The sequence below is a fragment of the Lolium rigidum genome, chromosome 5 (genome assembly GCF_022539505.1).
Source record: "Lolium rigidum isolate FL_2022 chromosome 5, APGP_CSIRO_Lrig_0.1, whole genome shotgun sequence".
Classification (NCBI taxonomy): domain Eukaryota; kingdom Viridiplantae; phylum Streptophyta; class Magnoliopsida; order Poales; family Poaceae; genus Lolium; species Lolium rigidum.
The window spans coordinates 123862663-123884501 of NC_061512.1; the positions used below are offsets into that span (position 1 = coordinate 123862663).

A 21839-nucleotide genomic window follows, 5' to 3' on the forward strand; every position below is an offset into this window, starting at 1 on the left:
TTCGTCCGTGCCTTCTTTCTCTTCAAGGTCTTGCATAGCAAAGTTTTTGATTCGTCTGCTCCGTGCAATGGGTAGCTTTAGTTATCTTAATTTAGATCCGTGCTCACATCTCGTTTCACAGGTACGCCAGCCCGGCGATCCTGCAACTAAATGATCTCCATTTTCTTTCCTTCGTGTCTTCTTTGCTTTCAAGGTCTTGCATAGCAATGTTTTTGATTCGTTTGCTCCGTGCAATGGCTGGTTTTAGTTATCTTAATTTAGGTCGTTTAATTATTTCTTTTGTACTTATATACAATATTGTGCAATATCTTGATTTAAAATGCAATAATTTTGCTTTGGTCTGCTTTAACTAATGAGTGCAGGGCTGTAATTTGTCTTGACGACCTTCTCAACAACTATGCTGAAGAGACGGTGAACTACTGCACTACAGCTTCAAACAATAGTCTTCAAGATGCATTGTTATCATCGGTGAACCTTGTGAATGAGAAGGAACAACAAATTTTACAATTGGAGAACAAACTTTACTCTGTATGGTCAGAGCTGTCTGATTACAAGGAGAAACACATAGCTCATGACATATCACTCGGCAAGAGATTTGAGGAAGAGAAACGCAAATCTAGAAAATTCCCTACACTGTTTTGGTTCATGCTAATCTTGTATGTAGCTAGAATAACGATTCCCACCGTTTAGATTCTTCATTCATGCATCTTGCAAATGTTTTATTTGGTCGACCTTATAAAACTGCATGTGTACAGCCTCTGTCAATTACAACGTCAAAATATTTAGAGAGGCGAGAAAAGAATGCAGAAGACAATTATTCACCATGTTTGTTCTTTCTGCAACTGAAGAATTACAATAAACGGATAGTCAATGCAACATCTGAAGCAAGACAACATTGAATACATGTCTTTGCCTTTTTCGATTTTCTGTAGTATATCTCTAGTATGGAACAGCAGTCTTTGAGCTTGAAGTCAAGTCCAACTGATCCATTTGCCCATCCGTAAGGGGTCAACTGTAAAACAATAAAAAACTGTTAAGATCATAAGTACATGGAAAAAGATGAATACAGTAATGCAAACAATCTCATGGCTTTTTAGGAATTCACAGAGAAGCAAGTAAAATACTAACTCATGTTTTGGCTTCTTTCGCTTCAAAGTCTCCTGAAATGGTTTCAACCTATCCTTTGTTGGAGCGCCTTTTGGGGTAATTGGTTTTGGATCAAGGACTTTCGTATTAAAGGTTTGGCGCGCGGCAGAAAAATATGCCGGTAAAGGACCAAAGGAGGCCATGTTTGTATTCTCATCATTCTCACCCTCCTGATCAGTAAGACTGTCGAGAAATGCCATCACCCTCTCTGACTGCATTTCGCATTTCGACGCATTAAAAAAAGCGACGGTGCCCCTGTTACGAAGATTGTGGTATCGGTCCATCCGTTCTGACCATTGTTGTGTGCTCGCGCTCCTGTCAGAATCAAATGCAAGCTTGGCTTTCATTGTCCATCTTCTCGCAATACAGCAACTAGGAATAGTGTCTAACCCAAGGTACTTAAGAACAGCAAATATGTGCACGCATGGAATGTCCTCACACTCCATCTTCCGGCATTGGCAGTTCACACTCTCCAGCTTCGACCCCGCGTAGACACACCTCACTTCAAATCTCACGTGCATGCGTTCTTTACGAGTAACTGCAAACCTCACGAAACTATCTTCCGCATCCATCTCCTCCTCGGCTTGCCATTTTGATAACCCCACAATCTCCTCCTTTACTCTCTTGAACATTGTAGGAGTGTATATATGTGAGGCATTTTTCTCCAATGGGTCGGCGGTTAACTCAGTGAATGAATGGCACAGACTGCGAAGCGACAGCATCCAGCGCAGCCTCAGTTCTTCGCATAACTGAGATACAGTGTTCATTATGCTGCAGCAAATCAACAAGTCTCATTCTTCTATCCAGCTGCACATGAAGTGTCGAGTTTAGACTCTCACTCCTCTGATTACTCCTCATGCCCAGGAAGTACCTCCCTTTGGTGTAGGCTGCAGACCACTGCTTTCTTAGGTCGTACATCGCCCAAATCCATGTGTCTTTCTCAGTTATATTATAGTGCTTGTTGAACTGAGCCCAACCTTTCTCAAACTCATCAACATCGAAGTTGCGGTAGATCAGTTGTCGGAAGTCACTGAGCTTTGGGTTGCGGAGGTGGCGTACCATATTTTGTTCGATGTGCCAGCTGCACAGCCGATGATCTGTATTCGGCCATACCTGTGAGATCGCTTTAGCCATTGCATGGTCCCCATCTGTGATAACTGACCGGCGGATGTTCCTGGTGCATAGCCTCCAAAAATGCATGGAGTAACCACACATATGATGCGATGGTCTCGTCCGATACAATGCCTACCCCAAAAACAATTGTGCTGCGATGGTGGTTCAATCCAATGAACGGGACAAATGGCAAGTTATACTTGTTCACACGGTACGTGCTGTCAAACACGACAACACCACCAAATGCATCGTAGTCCAACCGGGACTGCGCGTCTGCCCAAAAAATGTTTTCGAGATGACCCTCACTATCGGTGCTATACCTGTAGAAAAATTCAGAATCACTCTCTTGTCTCGCTGCCATATAGTTCAGCATATATTGAGCATCAAAACCTTCAATCCTTTGCTTCTTGTACTCGGCAATAAAATTGTACAGATCCCGAGACACGAACCCAACCTTACTGTAATGACCATGCTGCTTCTCCATTACCTCCATTATCTTATGAGTCCGAAGGCCACCAATACCATACTCAATGACGTCAGCTTTTTGAGCATCATTCAGCCCACGATGAGACCATAAGAAAGGTGTCTGGTCAGGCTTAGCTAATTTATGGTTATGGCGGTCACTGAACTCCTTCACAAACCATTCACGAGTTTCCATATTGAGCTCAATCTGCAACCTAGCATCACATCCACAACGAGAGAGTGCCCTAGATTTTCTTTTACGCTCGACCCTCTCAAAGTTCTTCATGGACCTGTACCCTTCTTTGCTGCACATGTACAGCCTTTGGGTTCTGATGCCTCCCTTGTTTTTCACATTTGCCTTCCTCACACTGAACCCTTTCGCTTTAGCATACCCGTTATAGAACTCGAAACCTTCTTCCTCGCTTCTGAATGTCTGACTAACCACCATGTAATACTCTTGGATTTCCTCTATGCTGACATGGTGGGCAGACCTATTGTGCAACTGCCATCAATAAAAATATAATGTCATTTTTGCATCTCCGGTTTCAAGCTACTACACAAATAATTCTGAAGCAAAACACAGCAATGATCGAACGAATAGAAAAAAAAAGTAATATTAAGTTTTCTATTCATAACGTTGTCCATATTATCAATTTATCATTCAGTCATGAGGGAAGGAATAGAACCAACAGATAAGTAACTACTGACTGCATCATGCATCTTGTTGGGTTGATCTGTTAGATTTAACAGATAAAAGAAAAGGTCAAGTACATAACGTTAAGTAAAAGTGGGGCCCACGGGACCAACGTCCAGGACTTTTTCACGTACGTGACTTTTTCCATACGCGCCCTGATCGGGGGTGCCGAAACCAACTAGCGGTTTGGTCCCCTGTCGCACTGTGCCATATATAAGGGAGGGGAGACTGGTATCGTAAGGGGTAATAAAAGACGCGATCTGCAAGACCTTCTCCCCGATAATCCCTCACCCTACCGATCAAGGGAGGCCAGGAGCGACGGGAAGACCGACCACCACCTCACTTCCCATCGCCATTAGCTACAACATGCCTGCATCAAGCAGTCATGGGAGTTCTTCATCTATCTGTAAGTATGTCTCCTAATAGATGTGTCAATTCGTTCACTAGGTGCTCTAATGCATGATCAGATCATGTTGATGTTTCCCTAATGATAGATCTAACAATGGTATCAGAGCAAGGTCTGATCATCTTAGAGTCCTAACTGTGATGGGGAGTTTATGTTTTGCCTTGGATTAGCCTACTTATGCTTACAGTTAATGATGACCTATCAATTTAATTGACATATTATGTTTAATTAAGTAATTGTTGTTTCGGGTTTTTTCAACTTCATGATCAGTTGGTAGCCGTATTGAGCAAATAGAAAGGGGCAGTACTTGTTTTCGCATTAAAAGGAAAATCCCCAATTTCCGTATGAACCCTAACCCTAGATCCCGAATGGCACGATCTGCACACAAAAATTTTGGAGATAGGGATCTATAGCTCACCAAAATGACGCCGCGCCACCGCCTCTCCCGTCATGGCCCGCCGAGCACCCACTGCTCCGGCGAGGGCGAGGGCGAGGGCGCCGCGACGCCGCTCCCTCCCAACGGAGGACTGCGCGGAAGGATGCGCCACGAGGCGCAGAAAGGGTGGGCTTGCCGTCGGCTACCGTGCCAAAGACATGCATCAGAGCCGACTGGCTGCCGCCGAGCAGCATCACTCCACCATGCCGCCCCTGACGAACACGGCGCCAGCAGCTACGCTCGACGGACGAGCGCGCGGGACCAAGTCCAGCGCACGCTTCTCCGGCGAGCGCGGCCACCGCGTCGGCAAGAAGCAAGGGGAGAGTGGGGCTTCGCCGATGTCGTCGTCTCTCTCACGGGAGCGTGCAAATCGGGAGGCAGGAAGAGGAATTTTGAGGCTAGGGTTTTGACCGTGCTTGGTCTTTGTTCCGTCTGGAACGAATCACGGCCGTCCGTTTGATCCAATGACCAGGATCGACGCGGGCTCGACGCGGGCATGGTGATGGGCCTCAGTGCCTTTTTGGGCTAGATCTGTGGTTGGGCTTCGGCCCAGTTTTTCGCCAGCCATTACTTCTTTGGGCTGCCGAAATTTTCTATATTCTTATCAGTGCATATGATGTTTAAATTTTATGTTTTTGCACTGAATATTTGTACAGAAATCTTTTTCCTTTTTTGTTGAGACTTAACATGTTGCATGTTGACTTTACCAGTTAATGTATTAATGTTGATGTCTATTACGAGAATAATGTGCTGCATCTTAACAAAATAGTAAGGCTCTTTTGTTTTAGAGCAAAGTAATGTTTATGTTTATAAGCATTATGAAAATGTACTATCTGCAATTTTTTTTTTAAAAATGCTTATGTTATACTTATCAGTATCACATTATGTTGAAATATAAATGTTATAGAATGATATTAACATTAAGAACAATTATGTGTAGCTCTCCTAAGTTTCTATGTATTTTGTATAGAAATTTTATTTGAGCCTCAACTTTATATTAATGTCAGAATTATGAAATGCAAAATAATAATGATTTTATGTTGATCTCATGATCACCATATATTTTAATGATGTGATCATGACTGATGTTGTTGAGGCTACCCTAATGATTATGGCTGCATGGTTCGGTTTTCCGCACCGCACTATGTAAGAAAATAATGTTGAGCAATTATGCTGAAGTATTGTGCGATTGCGTTTTATGGCTTTTCACATGCAATTAATAAAGGTGAAGAAGGATTATTATGATGTTGATTCTCTCACGAAAGTTTTTCTTCTTTCGTTTGAAGAATTTTAATGTGTTAATTTTATGGCTGATATAATGGTCATGTAATGCCATTTATTTGACTATTGTTGTTTACCAATTATTTGGCGAACCATAATGTAATTTAATGTCCAAATTTTGTTTGGAGAATACTTATGGTTATTGTTAAAGTCATTTTTGTCACGAATGTCACTCTCATGTTTACTCAGGAAATGTTCCTTTTTATTGTTATTGCTCGTGAATGGTATTTTGTACCATGCCTTCAGGGTTCTGATGATAAACTTTGACATGTTTTCTTAATGTTGCTGAAATTATGGTGCCAAAGTTTGAGGACAAAATGATCAGTGATGAACTATAAACTTACTAGATGTTCTCACTAGTTATTATGTGACTTTAAGTTTCTCTATTCAAAATGGAACCAACGAGAAGTTTTGAATAGAGAGCTAAATTATGAGCATATGATATATGGTATGTGACACTATTCTGACCAACGTTGATTATTGTCATGTCCCATTTCTTTTTGAATAATAAGGTTCTTTTCCGTTTTCAGCCCAACGGTGATACGGATTAGAACAACAAATAAACTTGGTGTGATTCGCCAATCATTGCAAGTTTTACCCATGTTTGATGTTTTTATAATGATGCTTATAAAGATTTTTTCCCTTTTTCCATTACAATGGTCAAGGGGTTTTGCTATGATGACAATGATGACTAAAGCATTGTAAGACAACTTGCTTCTTTATAGGAGCATTTTTGTTCTTTGGAATGCAATCATTTTATGTAAGTCTCACAATGTGGTGATAATTTTTATGTCCTTGGTGCATGTATCTTTTATAATAATTATGTGTGCTATGACACAATTATGATGTAAGAGAGGTGAGAAATGAGACTTCATCGAAATTGTGGTAAGTTTACCACATTTCGAAGGGGGAAAGGGAATGTCTCATTTTATATGGGTCATCGTACTCATTTTTCTTACGCCATAATGATAATGTATTAATTCTCCAAGTATGATGGAACCAACGAGAAGTCCTATTTGGAGAGTGAATGAATGAAAATCACACTAATGCTTTGACTCCTTTTCATGTTAATGTGTTATTACTCCCTTATGAACATTATGAAACACACATGAATGGTAAAGTGGCAAGTTTGTCATTCTAATGTCGATTATGGTGTAGCATGTGACTTATGATTGTATTTCCGACCAATGTTGTTTATGATCATTTGTCTTGCTTCACTAAAGTGACGAGTTTGTCGGTACCATGTGGCTCATGATTGTAATTCTGACAACCGTTGTTTATAATCATGTGCTACATTTCATTGTGTTCTTTTCCACCTTCTTCCCAACGGTGTTGTGGTTTAGAACTAAAATGATGCTTTATCAAGTTTTTGGAGCCATGTTCTCCACATAAAGTGATCACGGAGAACTGGAGCTTATGAACATGAATCTTAAGGAGAATTTCCATGAGATCCATGTTCATACGAATCAGTTAGGTTGAGTGTTATGCAATCCCTAATGCAACACTTGTGTTGAGTCTCAACCATTTTCCTGTGATAAATAATGTGTGTGAAAATTCATCTTAGTGGTTTTTTTTTTGCCACATATATATGATGAATATTGTGAGCTTTAATGATGTTTGAAACTTAATAGAGTTTCCTGAATGAGTTGAATAATGGTAGGCCGTATATGGGTCTATGAAACTAAATGTGACTCCGAGGAAATCTTGAAAGTCTTGAAAGGAACAAACAAAGAATGTTACAATAGTACCTCAAGTTGAGGGGGAGTAAGCCTCGAGCCCTTTATGTAGATTGAATCTTATTGACTATCCAAGAGTTTTCAATCTTCTAATTATGATATGAAGGATCTTGGTAATACTTTCATACTTTGATTGTGTTGAGGTTCGCCAAGATATAAATACATGTCCAAAAGGAGTATAAGTTCTATATTATGATGGCATACAGAAATAGAGTACAAAAAGAAAATATTATGTACTAGTACTCTATCTCACCTGCTACTAAAGTTAAGGGCAATGAAGATGGACATTTAAATGTCCAAGGAACCATTTTAAACTGATCAGATAATGCAGGTTCCTTATGCTTCAGTTGTCAGAAGCAACTTGTGTATTCAAGAATGAACACGCCCTACCTACGATCGGGATAATTGGCAAATACAGTAAGTTCAGAAATGGACCATTGGAAAAGCCGTCAAAAGGTCTTGCAATACATGCAGGATAATAAAGTTTACATGCTCATTAGGAATATGCCTAGTAACCTCGAATTTGTGGGTTATTCAGACATTGATTTTGCGAGGTGTGTGGATATTAAAGTTTCCACGTCATGTCACATCCTCACCCTCGGATGTGGAGCTATATCGTGGAAAAGCTCCAAAATGACGCTCATGACATCAGTAATGATGCAATGTAGCATGTTAAGAGGCTATCAGGCAGGTTGTATGACAAAATGTTTTCCCGAAATTAAAGTGGTAGACAACATTTTAACCACTTACTGCATTATGACATGCAGTATTCTATGCGAGTAACAACAAAGTCAATTGGTGTTGCCAAGACCATTGACGACATGTTTCATGTTGTGAAAGATAGAATCCAGGATCAAACTGTTGATATTGAGCATATAAAAAATGATTTGTATGTTTTTTTTTTGCGGATCCGCTAATGAAAGTCTTACCACCCAGTATCTTTATGAGCATGTTGCCGGCATGAGATTACTGGAAGACAATGATTCTGGAATCAAGGGACCACTAAAGAAACCACTCCCAATAAGAAAAATGTTATCCACTTCGAGATAGGCTCGTATGCCATAAGTGTTGAGGTTCAACATCATTTCATTGGTTGTTGTAACACCTCACTTTGGTTTATTATTCCTATGGAGAATGGGCAAATGAGGTTAAACCTAACGATCAAGGGGGAGAATGTTGGGTTGATCTGTTAGATTTAACAGATAAAAGAAAAGGTCAAGTACATAACGTTAAGTAAAAGTGGGGCCCACGGGACCAACGTCCAGGACTTTTTCACGTACGTGACTTTTTCCATACGCGCCCTGATCGGGGGTGCCGAAACCAACTAGCGGTTTGGTCCCCTGTCGCACTGTGCCATATATAAGGGAGGGGAGACTGGTATCGTAAGGGGTAATAAAAGACGCGATCTGCAAGACCTTCTCCCCGATAATCCCTCACCCTACCGATCAAGGGAGGCCAGGAGCGACGGGAAGACCGACCACCACCTCACTTCCCATCGCCATTAGCTACAACATGCCTGCATCAAGCAGTCATGGGAGTTCTTCATCTATCTGTAAGTATGTCTCCTAATAGATGTGTCAATTCGTTCACTAGGTGCTCTAATGCATGATCAGATCATGTTGATGTTTCCCTAATGATAGATCTAACACATCTAACATATTCTAGCTTCATAATTAGGTTCTCTGAAATTCATCTTTTTCAACAAAAATAACACAACAACACAATTTTGCTTATGTCAAAGAAAAAACAACACTATTTTGCACACGCACCTGCCACCTTGGAATCGACGGAGACGGCAATTGTTCGTTCGACATCAGGGCAGAGGACGGAGATGTCGGAGGGGAACGGGGCGGCGTGACCGTAGACAGGGGAATAAGATGGACGAGGAGAACAGGGCGGCGTGGGCGGGGGCGCAGCCGCGTGCAATCGAAGGCAAGGAGGGAGCGGGGGCGTCGGGGCCGTGCGAGGGCGGCGGCGTGGGCGGGGGCGTCTGGGCCTTGCGAGGGCGGCGGCGTCGGGTGCGTGCGATTGAGCTGTGGTCGATCGATCTAAACCGACCCCTACGTGGACCAAGCTGCCCTCTCGGAAAAAAAAAGGAAGCAAAACATGAAATTCCTAAACTACCCCTAGCTCAAATACTACTCGCCCCGGGACCAGTAAATTGTACCGTAAAACAGCCCTTCTCGAAACAGGCGTTCAAGCTCGCAGAGATCTTTCTTAACACCCATTATGGAGGCAAACTCACTGCTTATCAGAGGAAGTAGTTTGACTCCTGCTAGCTTCAACAATCCCGATACTAAAGCGGCCTCCATACTGGTGATGCTATGTCTGTTTCGCCAAAACCCTCTGAATCAAATTTCAAAAAAAGAGGAAATCATTAGACGGGAGATTAACAAAAGTGCAATTTTTTTCCTGAAATCGGGTGTTGACTTTAACATATTTAGGTGGACAGTTAGATCTAAATTAACAATCTGAAATTCTCAACTGGGGCACAAATCTGACAGTAAAACGTATCCAAGTATGAATGTAATTCCCGACACCAGAAGGGGGCGCAAAGTACAGCTAGGAACGGTGGCATACCGTGCTCGTGGATGCAACTTCTGCTGATTATAGGTGGCAGATGACCATCTATCATTCGTAGGCCTCCATGAGAAGAGGCGAAGCAAAAGGGAGGGAGGCTAGAGGGGATAGCAGAACGATACACCTGATGAAAAATAGGCGAATATAATGTATGCAGAGACGAAATGGACAAGATTTCTTCTGGTGAAGCAAAATACCTAAATTCCCAACCAAGATTGGCTTCTTCCTCCTGCTCCATCCATCCCCTTTCACCTCCAGTGTGCACGAGCGAGCTTCTTGTTTTTGCGGGCAGAAGCACGAGCTGGACGGCGGAAGTGGGAAATGAGTGCGCTAGTTTGGTTCCTCCTTCATTGGCCTCAAAAGTCAATGGTAATGAACTTCTCCGGAAGGAGATACGAAACTACTGGAAAGGAATGGGAGTGGCATGGGGCCGTTGGAAGGAACCTGTGCCGTGCCGTGCTGACTTTGCTGAGGCCAAACATTTGACCGGTTTTCATTTCTCCGTGGTTGTGGCTATATAATGTTTGTTAGGGTATCTCTAACGGGGCGGCCAGACGCTAAAACGGATGTTCGTGGGTGGAATGATCAAAATTGACGGTGCATCTGTTTGCATCTAGGGTATTTCTAGCAGCCCGATTTATAATTTTTTTCCATTTAAAAACAAAAAATACATATTTGTAAAATAAATTAAAATGCTCTAGAAAATAAGAAGGGCCACCCAGGCCTGCTAAAACCTAGGTACGAACTATTGCTCGTCGTTGCCGACGAGGTCGATGATCTCTAGCATCCATCATGGGAGCTGGTATGCCGGCAGTGGAGGAAGAAGGGCAGTCTGCAGTGACGGTGACCACAGATCCTAGGCTGTCAAAGGAGCATTAGACGGCACGGGCGCGTTCGTACGCGTCGGCGTGGCCGGAGGAGTCACCGGCCTCCCCTGCACTAGCGAGGACTCACGAAGTTGGACGGGGAGGCTGTCCCACATAGCGAGCTAGTCGAGCTCGCTATTGGTCATGGCGGTGGCAATGGCCTCCTCCTCGCTAATGTCCGGTGGCTGGGACTCCTGATCCCACGCCGGGCCGCCGTCGTCATGGCCGTTGTCTCCGCCTTGGACATGGCCGTACGACGAGGCCTCGTACCCGACCTGGGCGGCATCGTCATCCTCGACATCCACGTCCTCGTCCATGTCGTCGTCGTCCACGGTGAGCTCGCGGTCGAAGTAGTCAATATCGTCGAGGCCCGAACTTCCACGTCCCGAAGGAGTTGAGCGCGTATGCCGGATCTTCTTGGAAATCGGCCGGCGGGATGGCTCAGCGGCGGTGAACCTCGTCACGGCGCTCTCGCCCTCGCGTGGTACGGGAGGGACCGACACACACCTGGAGTTGCGGTACCAGCCTTCTCCAGGCAGGCTCGCATTCGTGCATGTTTTCCTCCCAGAGGCGATGCACGAACTCGATGCGGACGTACCGCCCTACCTGCAACTTCTTGCCGTACCGCGAGCCGCTTGCCTCGTGATCGTTCTTCGTCTTGCGAAACGGCCAAGACTTCCCATGGCGTCGGTCGGTCGGGTGGATACATCGGGCTCTAGCAATGGTGTGGTCGAGAAAATGGTGCCGCCGAGTGAAACTTAAAAAGTCTCGCCTTCAATGCTCTGTAACTACGACGCCGCCCACCAGCGCACGTGTGCGGATGGCGAGGCGCATCATTAACGTGACGCAGAAACCTAACGCGTCGCCCACAAGTTAGGTCGCGCTGAAGACGATACATTTGTGGCACTGCCAAGCGAGCCCATGCGAGAAGCGTGCGAACGACTGCGATGTCTACGCAGCGTCCATGTAGACGCAAACATGTTGCCTATTTAGGCTGCGTTTGTGTCTGAACGAATTCTCGTATCAGACACTATGCGTCACGCTGCTGGGCTGTCGCATTTTGGGACTAAGCGGTCCGTCACGCTGTTGAAGATGCTCTCAGTGATTCTACCTTCTATTAGCAGCTAAATTTTGTATAGCCAAACTCGAACCATTGGAGTTGAATTTGCTCAGTGTCCCTGCGTAGAAAGGGCTAGAGAGCAGAGACGGGGAGTTAGTTAGATCATCTCCAACGGGTCTCCCGACTACTTTTCGATCCATTTGGTTCCGGATGCGGGACCTCGCGGATATAAACAAGGTTTCTGTTTATATGCGGGTGGCACCGGTCCCATCGGAAACCTGCATTTTTGTGGGGCTCACCATCCGCGCTCCCGCTAACCTCTGCTAATGATGGCCATGGCTGATAACGGGAGGTTAGGCGACGTGTGGGGAAAAATGGCCGACACAGACCCTCTTTGCGCCTCCACCACCATGGAGCAGCGCATCCTCCTCGAGTCCTTTGAGAGCATGCTCGGAGCGCGGCCACCAGTTCGTGGCATAATAACAGTAGACGTGGTATGAGATGGAGGAGAAGTGAGTGGTGGATGAGATCGCTGAACTGGCAGCTGCGATATAGGCGAAAGAGGCCACCCTCACGCAGGTGACATGTACCACCGTGTAGGAGGTGGCAAAGCATCTCCAACGGGATAGAGCAGAGATGGTAGACTCGAAGGATGCCACGAACGCTGAGATCGAGATAGAGGCGAGAATTATCACGGTAGCCCACATGGCAGCGCAACGTGTTGCTCGTGCATTCGGAGGCCATGCGCTTCGCCCGCCACGCTAGGAGGCACGCCGTCCGCAACAGGATGCACCACACGATGCACCACACGCTGAGGCAATGCGCAACGACAAAGAGGGCCAAGGCAGCTTTTCCGGTGAGGCGTGGGGCGCAGAGGCCGATGAGGCGGGAGCCGCAGAGGCCGATGATGGCCAAGCTAGGCAGACGGACCCAATGTAATTTAGTTTAGATTAGTTTTAATCATGGTTAAAATGGAAGTTGTTCGCATATCTAATAGTACTAACAAATGCAACACTAATTTATCTTTTTTTTTTCTAGAATGTTGAGTAAATCGGAACGGAGGGAGTAGATTTTATGGGGAAAAGGGTCATTGCTAACTTTTTACCCATCGGCAGCCAGACGACGCCCAGTTCGCGAGCTAGGCCCGGGGTTTGCTCCCGAACAGACGGGCAGCCACGCGCCCAGTTCGCCCGCTGGGCCGAGTTTGCACCCGAACGGAAAGATGGATGAGGTCGACCGTTGGGCCTCGTTTTCAGCCGAGGCAGACACCCATGCATGGTCTTTGATACTTCTCAAAAAAAAAAAAATGCATGGTCTTTGATACTGTGATGCATCTGCTTTCTTTACGGACTCCTGTTTGTTCGTACTTGTAAAAACTTGCAGTTCCACATCAACTGCAGATGGCAAGGCAGAGCATCTATGGAGACAGGTGCGTTTGGCGAGGATGAAATTGAGTGCATCTGCTATGCTAAACAGCATCCAAAATTGAGTGCATCTGCTATGCTAAACAGCATCCATCATGTCATGGTACCGACAACGAAGTACCAGCTCGTAGCTTTGACATGCGTACTATACACGATTATTTCAACAAGAGTATTTCAGTAGCAGCAGTAATAATGTATCAAGTATCATGGCTTCAAAGCAAAAGCAGACTTATTAACAGTAAAAATATCATCAACAATAATCCAACAAAGTTACCATCAAGCAGGTACATTACTAAGTAACAAACAGAGCAACTTCATTGCTGGTTAGCTTATATTTTTGATCCTGTAGACAACTACCAAGTAGACAAACAGAGCACTAACAGGATACAGGATCACAAATATAAGCTAATCAGCAACAAAGTCGTGAGATGGGTTGTACTAAGTGACAGCATTTACGTTTTGTGATGCTCTTTAACAGCTAGTACAAATGATAAACGTTTCTCTATATTGTATGGACTTAATAAACAGCCAATGGAATAACTTAAATGTGCACTTCATCTAGGAAAGCCCAAGGTAATGGACAGGAACAATTGGGACTTTTACTTTGGACATGCCTTCTAGGGTAACACGACTGAAAAGCGAGAAGAGACCTACCTCAAAGGCACAAGCCTACAAGCAAAGATAAGTGGGAGCTACATTAACATTCTAAGCAAAAAATCTGAATAAAACAACATGCTTTGTTAGGGTAGGGAGATGAACTAACGAACAACCCAAGCACACATTACTGATCATGCTCAAACACTCAAATTCCCAGTTTATACAAAGCGTCACCTTAAACTTTGCAACCAATGACTACGAATGTGCACAAGCCTAGATAGCTTGACACAGTCAGCAATACATACCTTGAACACATTAGTCCAACTAAAGACCAGGTAAAAAAACTCAACCTGTGCATACGATTGTACTGATAAAGTTGTCTGAGTATCTCCACCGGCGCTTCCAATAGAGCTCCCAATAGCTCTATTGGGATTCCAGTGAGAGAAAGTGTTCACACCGGCGCTCCCCAAAGAGCGCCGGCACTCCCGAAAGGATCCCTATGTTAAGGGCTTCGATTGGGAGCGCCGGCACCAAATTTCTGCTCAAAACATGCTAATCGACCACCGTATGGGGAGCGCCGGTGTGGAAACAGCATCTCTAAATAGAGGATGCAGTGTCGGCGCCCTGCAGGCGACTATTTGGAGGCCACCGATGAAGATGCTCTCATGCGCCACCCGACTCCCAGTTGATAAGGAGCAGCATGTCAAACTTAGCAACCAACAACTAACGATGTGCAGAGGCCCAGATAGCACCAGTCAGCACTAGATACCTAGAACATACTAGTCCAGCTAAGGACACGGCAGGTAACAGACTCAACCTTTGCATAGGATTGTACTAATAAACTTCTCATACACTACCCAATTCCCAGCTGGTAAGTAGCATCATTTCAAACTTAGCAACCGGCAACTTCGGATGTGCACAAACTAACAATATTAAACCAGTATACACTAGATGCTAGTCATATAGAAGATCAAACCGACAACGAATAGAACACAAATAAAATGATCATTTCCAAGATAGAAAATATTACTTATTATCATCACTAATCATTATCACACTAACATAAACAGAACATCAGATAAAACATTTAACATCAAACATAACATAAATATAAGGCGACCAGACCATATCAAAATTCCTGAACATAGGTAACAAGCAAAAACCATATTGCAGCAACTAAATAGTCTTAAAACATCCCACATAACATCCACATCACAATGTCTTGACAAGGTAGGTAGCTAAGGATAGATAGTCTAAAACTTGGGAGGTAAATCAGAGAAAACCACCCCATCCACGAGCTTCCGGTAGTAGGCCACGAGCGCCTTGGCGGCGATGGCCTGCAGGCGAATCAACGGTAAGACTTCTGGAACCTTGCGTGGGCGCCACGTCCTCCGAACTTCTTGGGCTCGCAGCGACGTGGGTCGGCGACGAGGAGGGTGCGGTCGTAGCGGCCGAAGATGTCCTTGACCTCCTTCTTGGCGGCCTCGTCGACGTACTTCTGGTAGTATGCGACGAGCGCCTTGGCGATGGCCTGGCGGATGGCGTAGATCTGGGAGATCTTACCGCCGCTGCGGACGCGGATCCTCATGTCGATGTCCTTGAAGCGGGAGCGGAATGCATCGTTAAGGATCTTCAGATTGAGAATTCCCAGTCCACCATAATCAATGGTGTCCCAAGCAACCACACATTGTCCACACCTTGCACTCTGTAGTATGAAGTCCACGGACAAAATGATGCCTGGCATGGATTTGGAACATTGATCACAAAGTTAACCGGGTGAGCATGACCCTCAACAAGCTTGAAGAAGACAGGCGAGCACTGCAAGACGTTGATGTCGTTGTTGGATCCCGACATACCAAAGAAGGAGTTCCAAATCCAGAGATCATGGGTAGCCACTGCCTCAAGTATCATAGTGCAGCCTTTTTTGTTAACCTTGTACATTCCCTGCCATGCAAACAGACAGTTCTTTCATTTCCAATACATGCAGTCAATGCTTCCAATCATCCCTGGAAATCCTCGAGCTTCATTGACAGTGAGGATCTTAGCAGTGTCTTCGACAGTCGGTGATCTCAAGTAGATATCTCCGAACACTGCTATCACCGCCCCGCAGAACCGGTAGAAACAATCAAGAGTGGTGAACTCCACCATCCGAAGATAGTCATCGGTAGAATCACTAGGAGCTCCATATGCCAGCATCCGCATAGCCACCGTGCACTTTTGGAGGGCGGAAAACCCTGTGATGCCGGTGCAATCCAACTTGCAGCTTAAATAGGAGTCGTACTCTCGAAGGGCATACACAATTTTCAGGAAGAGCTTCCGGCTCATCCTGAAACGATGCCTAAAAACAGCCTCACCGTGCAATGGATCATCAGCGAAGTAGTCGGCGTAGAGCATGCAGTAGCCCTCCATTCGTTGTCTCGGCTTGCACTTCCGGCGACCTGGTGCCAACCCACCATGGCGACCAATGGCCGACTCGGCGTACAAGCCGGACAGGCAAGCTAGGATCAGCAGGTGCTCCTTGTCTTGGGCGGCAACTGTCGTTTCTTCTTCAAGAAGCTCGGCGAACATCTGCTCCTCCTCCTCGTCAGAGTCCATGTCCGGCCAGGAAATTGGACAAACACCTGTCGGGTGTGTCGACGAGGAGCGACGCGAGGGAGCTGCTCGGCGGCGGAAAATAGGCAGGGGGCACGACGGGCGGCGCAATATAGGCTGTTGGGTGGAGGAACGGCGGAGTTGAGGCAACCGGTCGGTGGATTGGCGAGGGGTGGTGCCGGCGGCGACAGAGCAACGGGAGGGGAGGAGGGATTTGCGTCGACAAAGTGGTGGGGTTTATCTGTTCTCTCGCCGACAGAGCGGGCCCGTCCCCGCTTTTCTCTCGTCCGGAGTTCCCGAGCGCACCCCGGGGGGGATGGCCTGGGCTCTCCGGACGGATGAAAGGACTAACCCGGACGAAAACTAGGAGCCAGGGGCGCGAGTGGGCCATTTTCATCCATCCGGATGAAAAAGGGCATCCTGGGGGCCTCGTCGGGGAGACGGCTGGAGATGCTCTTCTCCTGGCAGATGTATTTAGCCAAGGTAGTTTTGCGAGACCCACCTAGCCCAACGATAGAAACTACTGAGATCTTTTCTTGGATATCAGAGTTTACTAGATTGGATACGATCTTACTCCTGACCTCATCCCTACCAAGTACCTTTGTCTCATCTATATTTACCAATATTGACAGGGTATGGGCAGGGTAGAGCAATACCATATCCATACCCGTATAGTTAATGGGTACTACCCATACCCGTACCCATGGGTATAAAACTTTACCCATACCCATACCCATACCCGGCGGGTACCCGGTGGGTAGGTTAAATTGTACACAAATCAATCACAATTTTACATTTATTGATAACAATTTTGATTAAAAAATTAATTATCTCAACTCAATAACAGGTAGTTGAGTACATAACAGTTAACATAATGTAAACATCACATCCTCATATTCTAACTCATAAGTCAACAAAGTAGACGTGTCACGTAAGAATTTAACAATAAACGGGCGGGGTATTACCCGCGGGTACGAGGCTATACCCATGCTCTATCCATAACTTAACGGGCAGGGTATGGGTACTACCCATGGCATAAAAGTATATCCATACCCTGCCCATGCGGGTACGGTACCCGCGGGTACCCATACCCGTGGGTAAAATTACCATCCTTATCCCCCACTGTCTTGTTTACATGTCGAACAGGATGCTCGAGAAGTAAACTATTTGCTATGGCATTGACATCAGTTCTCTGCTTCACAATATTAGCAAATCTGTTTTTGATTTTCTTGATCTCTTGGGCCATCTCGACACGGGATAGGGCAGATTTCGGTTTTGCACAGAAGCAATTAGTCATAACATGCATGTGACCATCGCTATCCGCCTTGTGTTTCTCAGCTTCCAGATGATATAGCATGTCATCACAATCATAAGCAACATCTTTGAAGTCTTTGAGCCAACAAAATGATGGATCACTGTCTGTTACTTTATCCCCAACAGCTGACAACCGATTTATGATCTCTCCAAACAATCGTTGAAGCTCACAGAGATCTTTGTGGACGCCTATTATATTAAGGAGGCGAACTCGCTACTTATGAAAGGAGGTAGCTTGCCTCGCGTGTGATGTTTTGGCACATGGGAGCGTATGCTCCCTTTATTTCAAAATGCATGTTAGACATATTTTAAAATGTTAAAAAAATTGAAACAAAAATTTCGCACGTACATCTTCATGTGCTACACGCTCACAAAGTCGTTTCGTGAAAAAACGAGTTGTCGTGTGGCGTGTGTAAAAAAGACAAAAGTCGGTAGTAAAACAAAGACTTGTCACAAGATAAATTTTCTCTTTTTCACGTAGACTACAAAAAATATCATTTTTTCGTGAAACTTGGCGAACACACATATATTATGGAGATGTACATGTAAATTTTTTTGTCTAAATTTTTTAACACTTAGAAATATGCTTTTATAGTAGAGGGATCATACGCACCTGGGAGCCGAATTTAGTTTCTGTCTTGCCTCCTGCTAGCTTCAGCAACCCAGATACTAAAGCAGCCTCCACTCCAGTCATGTTATTATCGTTTTCGCCAAAAACTCTTTGAATCAAATTGCAGAAAAGGAGAAAATAATTAGCGGATGGTAAAGGGCGCGTGGAAGAGATGCCGTATTATGAATTTATGATCCATTTCGAAAAGCAGTGTGCAATTAAGTTGTATACACGATGTTACACCTATGCCGCATAATGGATGTCCGATGTTACACCTATGCCACATAATGGATGTCATTCGCCTAATAGAAGAACGCCTGTAAAAGAATTAGTCTGCATTTGAAGAGAAATAAACTATCGATTAGAAAATAATACTATTCTATTTTGGTTTGAGAGAAGGCAGCAGGATCCTCTCAAACACTAGAGTGGAGATGCGCTGAATCGTAAGTAGATGGTAAAAGTGTCATTAATTCTTGGGTGTGGACTTTTGCAAATTTTAGGTGGATGGTTAGATCTACATCAACAATCTGAAATTCTCAACTGGGTCATGAATCAGAATGGGAGCTCCAGTTGTTAGGGAGTTGGAAGGAACCTGTGAAGTGCTGCGCTCAGGCCAAACGTTTGACCCGTTTTCGTTTCTGGAGTAGAGCCTAAAGAATGTTCGTTTCTGGAGTAGAGCCTAAACAATGTCTCTGGATATGTGCTGAGGCCAAACCTAAGCCTCTGGATTTTTGGAGAGACAATGTAGAAACATTTGAATTGGCTCAGTGACTACACGTAGGGACTGGGGGAGGCCCTAGCTAGAGATGTACATTCTTCCTTTTCTGCCTCCTACTGTTGATTTGTAATTGTAAGAACTTGCTGCACATCAACGGCCGATGGTGAGGATGAAACTGAGAGCATTTGCTACGCTAAACATCGTCCATCATCTGATGGTACAAACCCAGGGATTGACCAGGTGAAATGCAACAGTGTTTCAGGAGCAGCAGAATCATGGCTACAAAGCGAAACCACACTTATCACAGTAGAACATCTCATCAAGAATGATCAAACAAAGCTACCATTAAGCAGGTAGATGACAAGACAGCTCAAGAACACAGATGAACCAACGAAGTAGATGCATGTTCAAACAGAGCACTGATACAACAAGGACCACAACTAATCAGCTAACAAGTTGTAAGAAGGTAGTAGGAGGCGACAGTACTTACATTTTGTGCTGCTCTCTAACGATTTCAAACGATAAAAGCAAGTTTCTTTACTGTCTATGCACTTTATAAACAGTCAATGGAAAAAACTTAACATCACCTTCATCTAGGGAAGCACACGATATTTGTGCTGCTCTAACGATTCCAAACGATAAAAGGTAGTTTTACTGTGCATGCACTTTATAAGCATACAATGGAAAAAAAACTAGACATCACCTTCACCTAGGAAAGCCAACAGTAATGGCCTATATGAACAGGCAACATGTTCGAGGATAGAATGACCAAGCCTTCTAGAGGCCAACAAGCTGAATCCAGAAGTCATGACCTTCCTCTAAGCTAGAAGCAAGACAAGTGAGCAGCAACATTTAACTTTCTATAAGCAACAACCTGACTGACATGCTACGATTGGCCTACAGGTTTTCACAACAGAAAGGGCAGGCAGAAGAACTCAAATACATAGTAATGATCCTCTGCTGATACACCTGAATTCCCAGTTAATATGGAGCATCAGTTTAAACATAGCAACTATGGACAACCAATGTTGAGAAGCCCAGGTAGCAAAGACACCAGTCAGCACAAGATACCTAGTGCACATTACACAAACTAAAGGCCAGGCAGATTAAATACCCAACCTATGCATAGGATTGTACTGATAAACTTGTCATACCCTACCCAACTCCCAGTTGATAAAGAGCATCATCTCCAACTTAGCAACCAACAACTTGATGTCCAGAAGCCCAGATTGCCAGACAACAGTCAGCACTAGATACCTAGAACAGATCAGTCCAACTAAAGACACGCAGGTAAAAAAAACTCTAAACAGATGTATAGAATTGTACTGATACACTTGTCATGCACTACCATTTCCCAGTTGACAAGGAGCATCATCTCAAACTTAGCAACCAACAACTACCGATGTGCAAAGGCCCAAGATAGCTAAGATTAGTCAGCACTAGGTACCTAGAACATACTAGCCCAACTAAAGACTCAGCAGGTAACAGACTCAACCTATGCATAGGATTGTACTAATAATCTTCTCATACGCTACCCAATTACCGGCTGATAAGTAGCATCACCTCAAACTTAGCAAACGACCACCCCTGATGTGCACAAACTCCACATGTCATATACAAGTAAACACTAGATGCCTAGTCATATAGAAGATCAAATAGAAAATGAATAGACCACAAACAAAATGATCATTTCCAAGATAGAAACTATTTACTTATTATCATCACTAATCATTAGACTAACATAAACAAAACATGAGATGAAACATTTAGCATCAGACATAACATAAATATAAGGCGAACATACCATATCAAAATTCCTCAAGATAGGTAACAAGCAAAACCGATATTGCAGCAACTAAATAGTCTTAAAACATCCCACATCACATCCATATCACAATGTCTTGACAAGGTAGGTAGCTAAGGATAGATAGTCTAAAACTTGGGAGGTAAAGCAGAGAAAACCACCCCATGCACGAGCTTCCGGTAGTAGGCCACGAGCGCCTTGGCGGCGATGGCCTGCCGGCAGCGAATCAACGGTAGGACTTCTGGAACCTTGCGCGGGCGCCGCGTCCTCCGAACTTCTTGGGCTCGCAGCGACGTGGGTCGGCGACGAGGAGGGTGCGGTCGTAGCGGCCGAAGATGTCCTTGACCTCCTTCTTGGCGGCCTCGTCGACGTACTTCTGGTAGTATGCGACGAGCGCCTTGGCGATGGCCTGGCGGATGGCGTAGATCTGGGAGGTCTTACCGCCGCCGCGGACGCGGATCCTCATGTCGATGTCCTTGAAGCGGGAGCGGCCGGCGAGCATGATGGGCTCGAAGGCCTTGAGGCGCAGCATCTCCGGGCGGATCAGCTCGATGGGGGCGCCGTTCACCTTGATGAGCCCGCGCCCGGGCTTGGTGTAGGCGACGGCCACCGCCGTCTTCTTGCGCCCGAAGCACTGGACCGTGCCCGGGGTCGGGCGGGTGAGGACGGCGGACATGGCTGCGGTGGTGCTTGGTGGGGAGCGCGGCGGCGGCGGCGGCGGCTTGATCCGGGAGGAAGAGTGGCGGCGTAGGCAGGTGATCGCGGCGAGGGGGAGCTTTTATAGCATGAGGCGCTAGGGTTTATGCAGCTCGGGTCCGGGATGGGTTTATGGGCTGAGCTAAGTAAATGGGCCTCTTTGGGTCCAGTAAGTTGGGCCTGCTTTGGGCCCAGTAAGTTGGGCCTCAAGAGGCCCAGTGTCATAACTTGCTGAATTATAAAACTCCGTGGTGGTATTAGACGAGGAGTAGGGTTTCGGCCCTCACTAACACTACTTGATCTT

The 21839-nt window shown here is 45.2% G+C and overlaps 3 protein-coding genes across 3 annotated transcripts; all 3 read right to left on the bottom strand.

The window, feature by feature from the left end:
* Positions 1–799: 799 nt before the first annotated feature.
* Positions 800–9128, bottom strand: LOC124656179 (protein FAR1-RELATED SEQUENCE 5-like). Its single transcript, XM_047194970.1, has 3 exons — positions 9044–9128; positions 1129–3223; positions 800–1012 (listed from the first exon to the last, which is right to left on the bottom strand). The coding sequence occupies exons 1-2, from the start codon at positions 9086–9088 to the stop codon at positions 2273–2275; spliced, it is 996 nt and encodes a 331-aa protein (XP_047050926.1). The 5' UTR covers positions 9089–9128; the 3' UTR covers positions 800–1012; positions 1129–2272.
* Positions 9129–15135: 6007 nt separating this feature from the next.
* On the bottom strand, positions 15136–16369 carry LOC124656352 (40S ribosomal protein S16-like). Its single transcript, XM_047195113.1, has 2 exons — positions 16255–16369; positions 15136–15538 (listed from the first exon to the last, which is right to left on the bottom strand). Exons 1-2 carry the CDS (start codon positions 16367–16369, stop codon positions 15150–15152), a joined length of 504 nt encoding a protein of 167 aa, XP_047051069.1. The 3' UTR covers positions 15136–15149.
* Positions 16370–20788: 4419 nt separating this feature from the next.
* Positions 20789–21554, bottom strand: LOC124652620 (40S ribosomal protein S16). Its single transcript, XM_047191658.1, has one exon. It carries the CDS (start codon positions 21513–21515, stop codon positions 21066–21068), a length of 450 nt encoding a protein of 149 aa, XP_047047614.1. The 5' UTR covers positions 21516–21554; the 3' UTR covers positions 20789–21065.
* Positions 21555–21839: the final 285 nt, after the last annotated feature.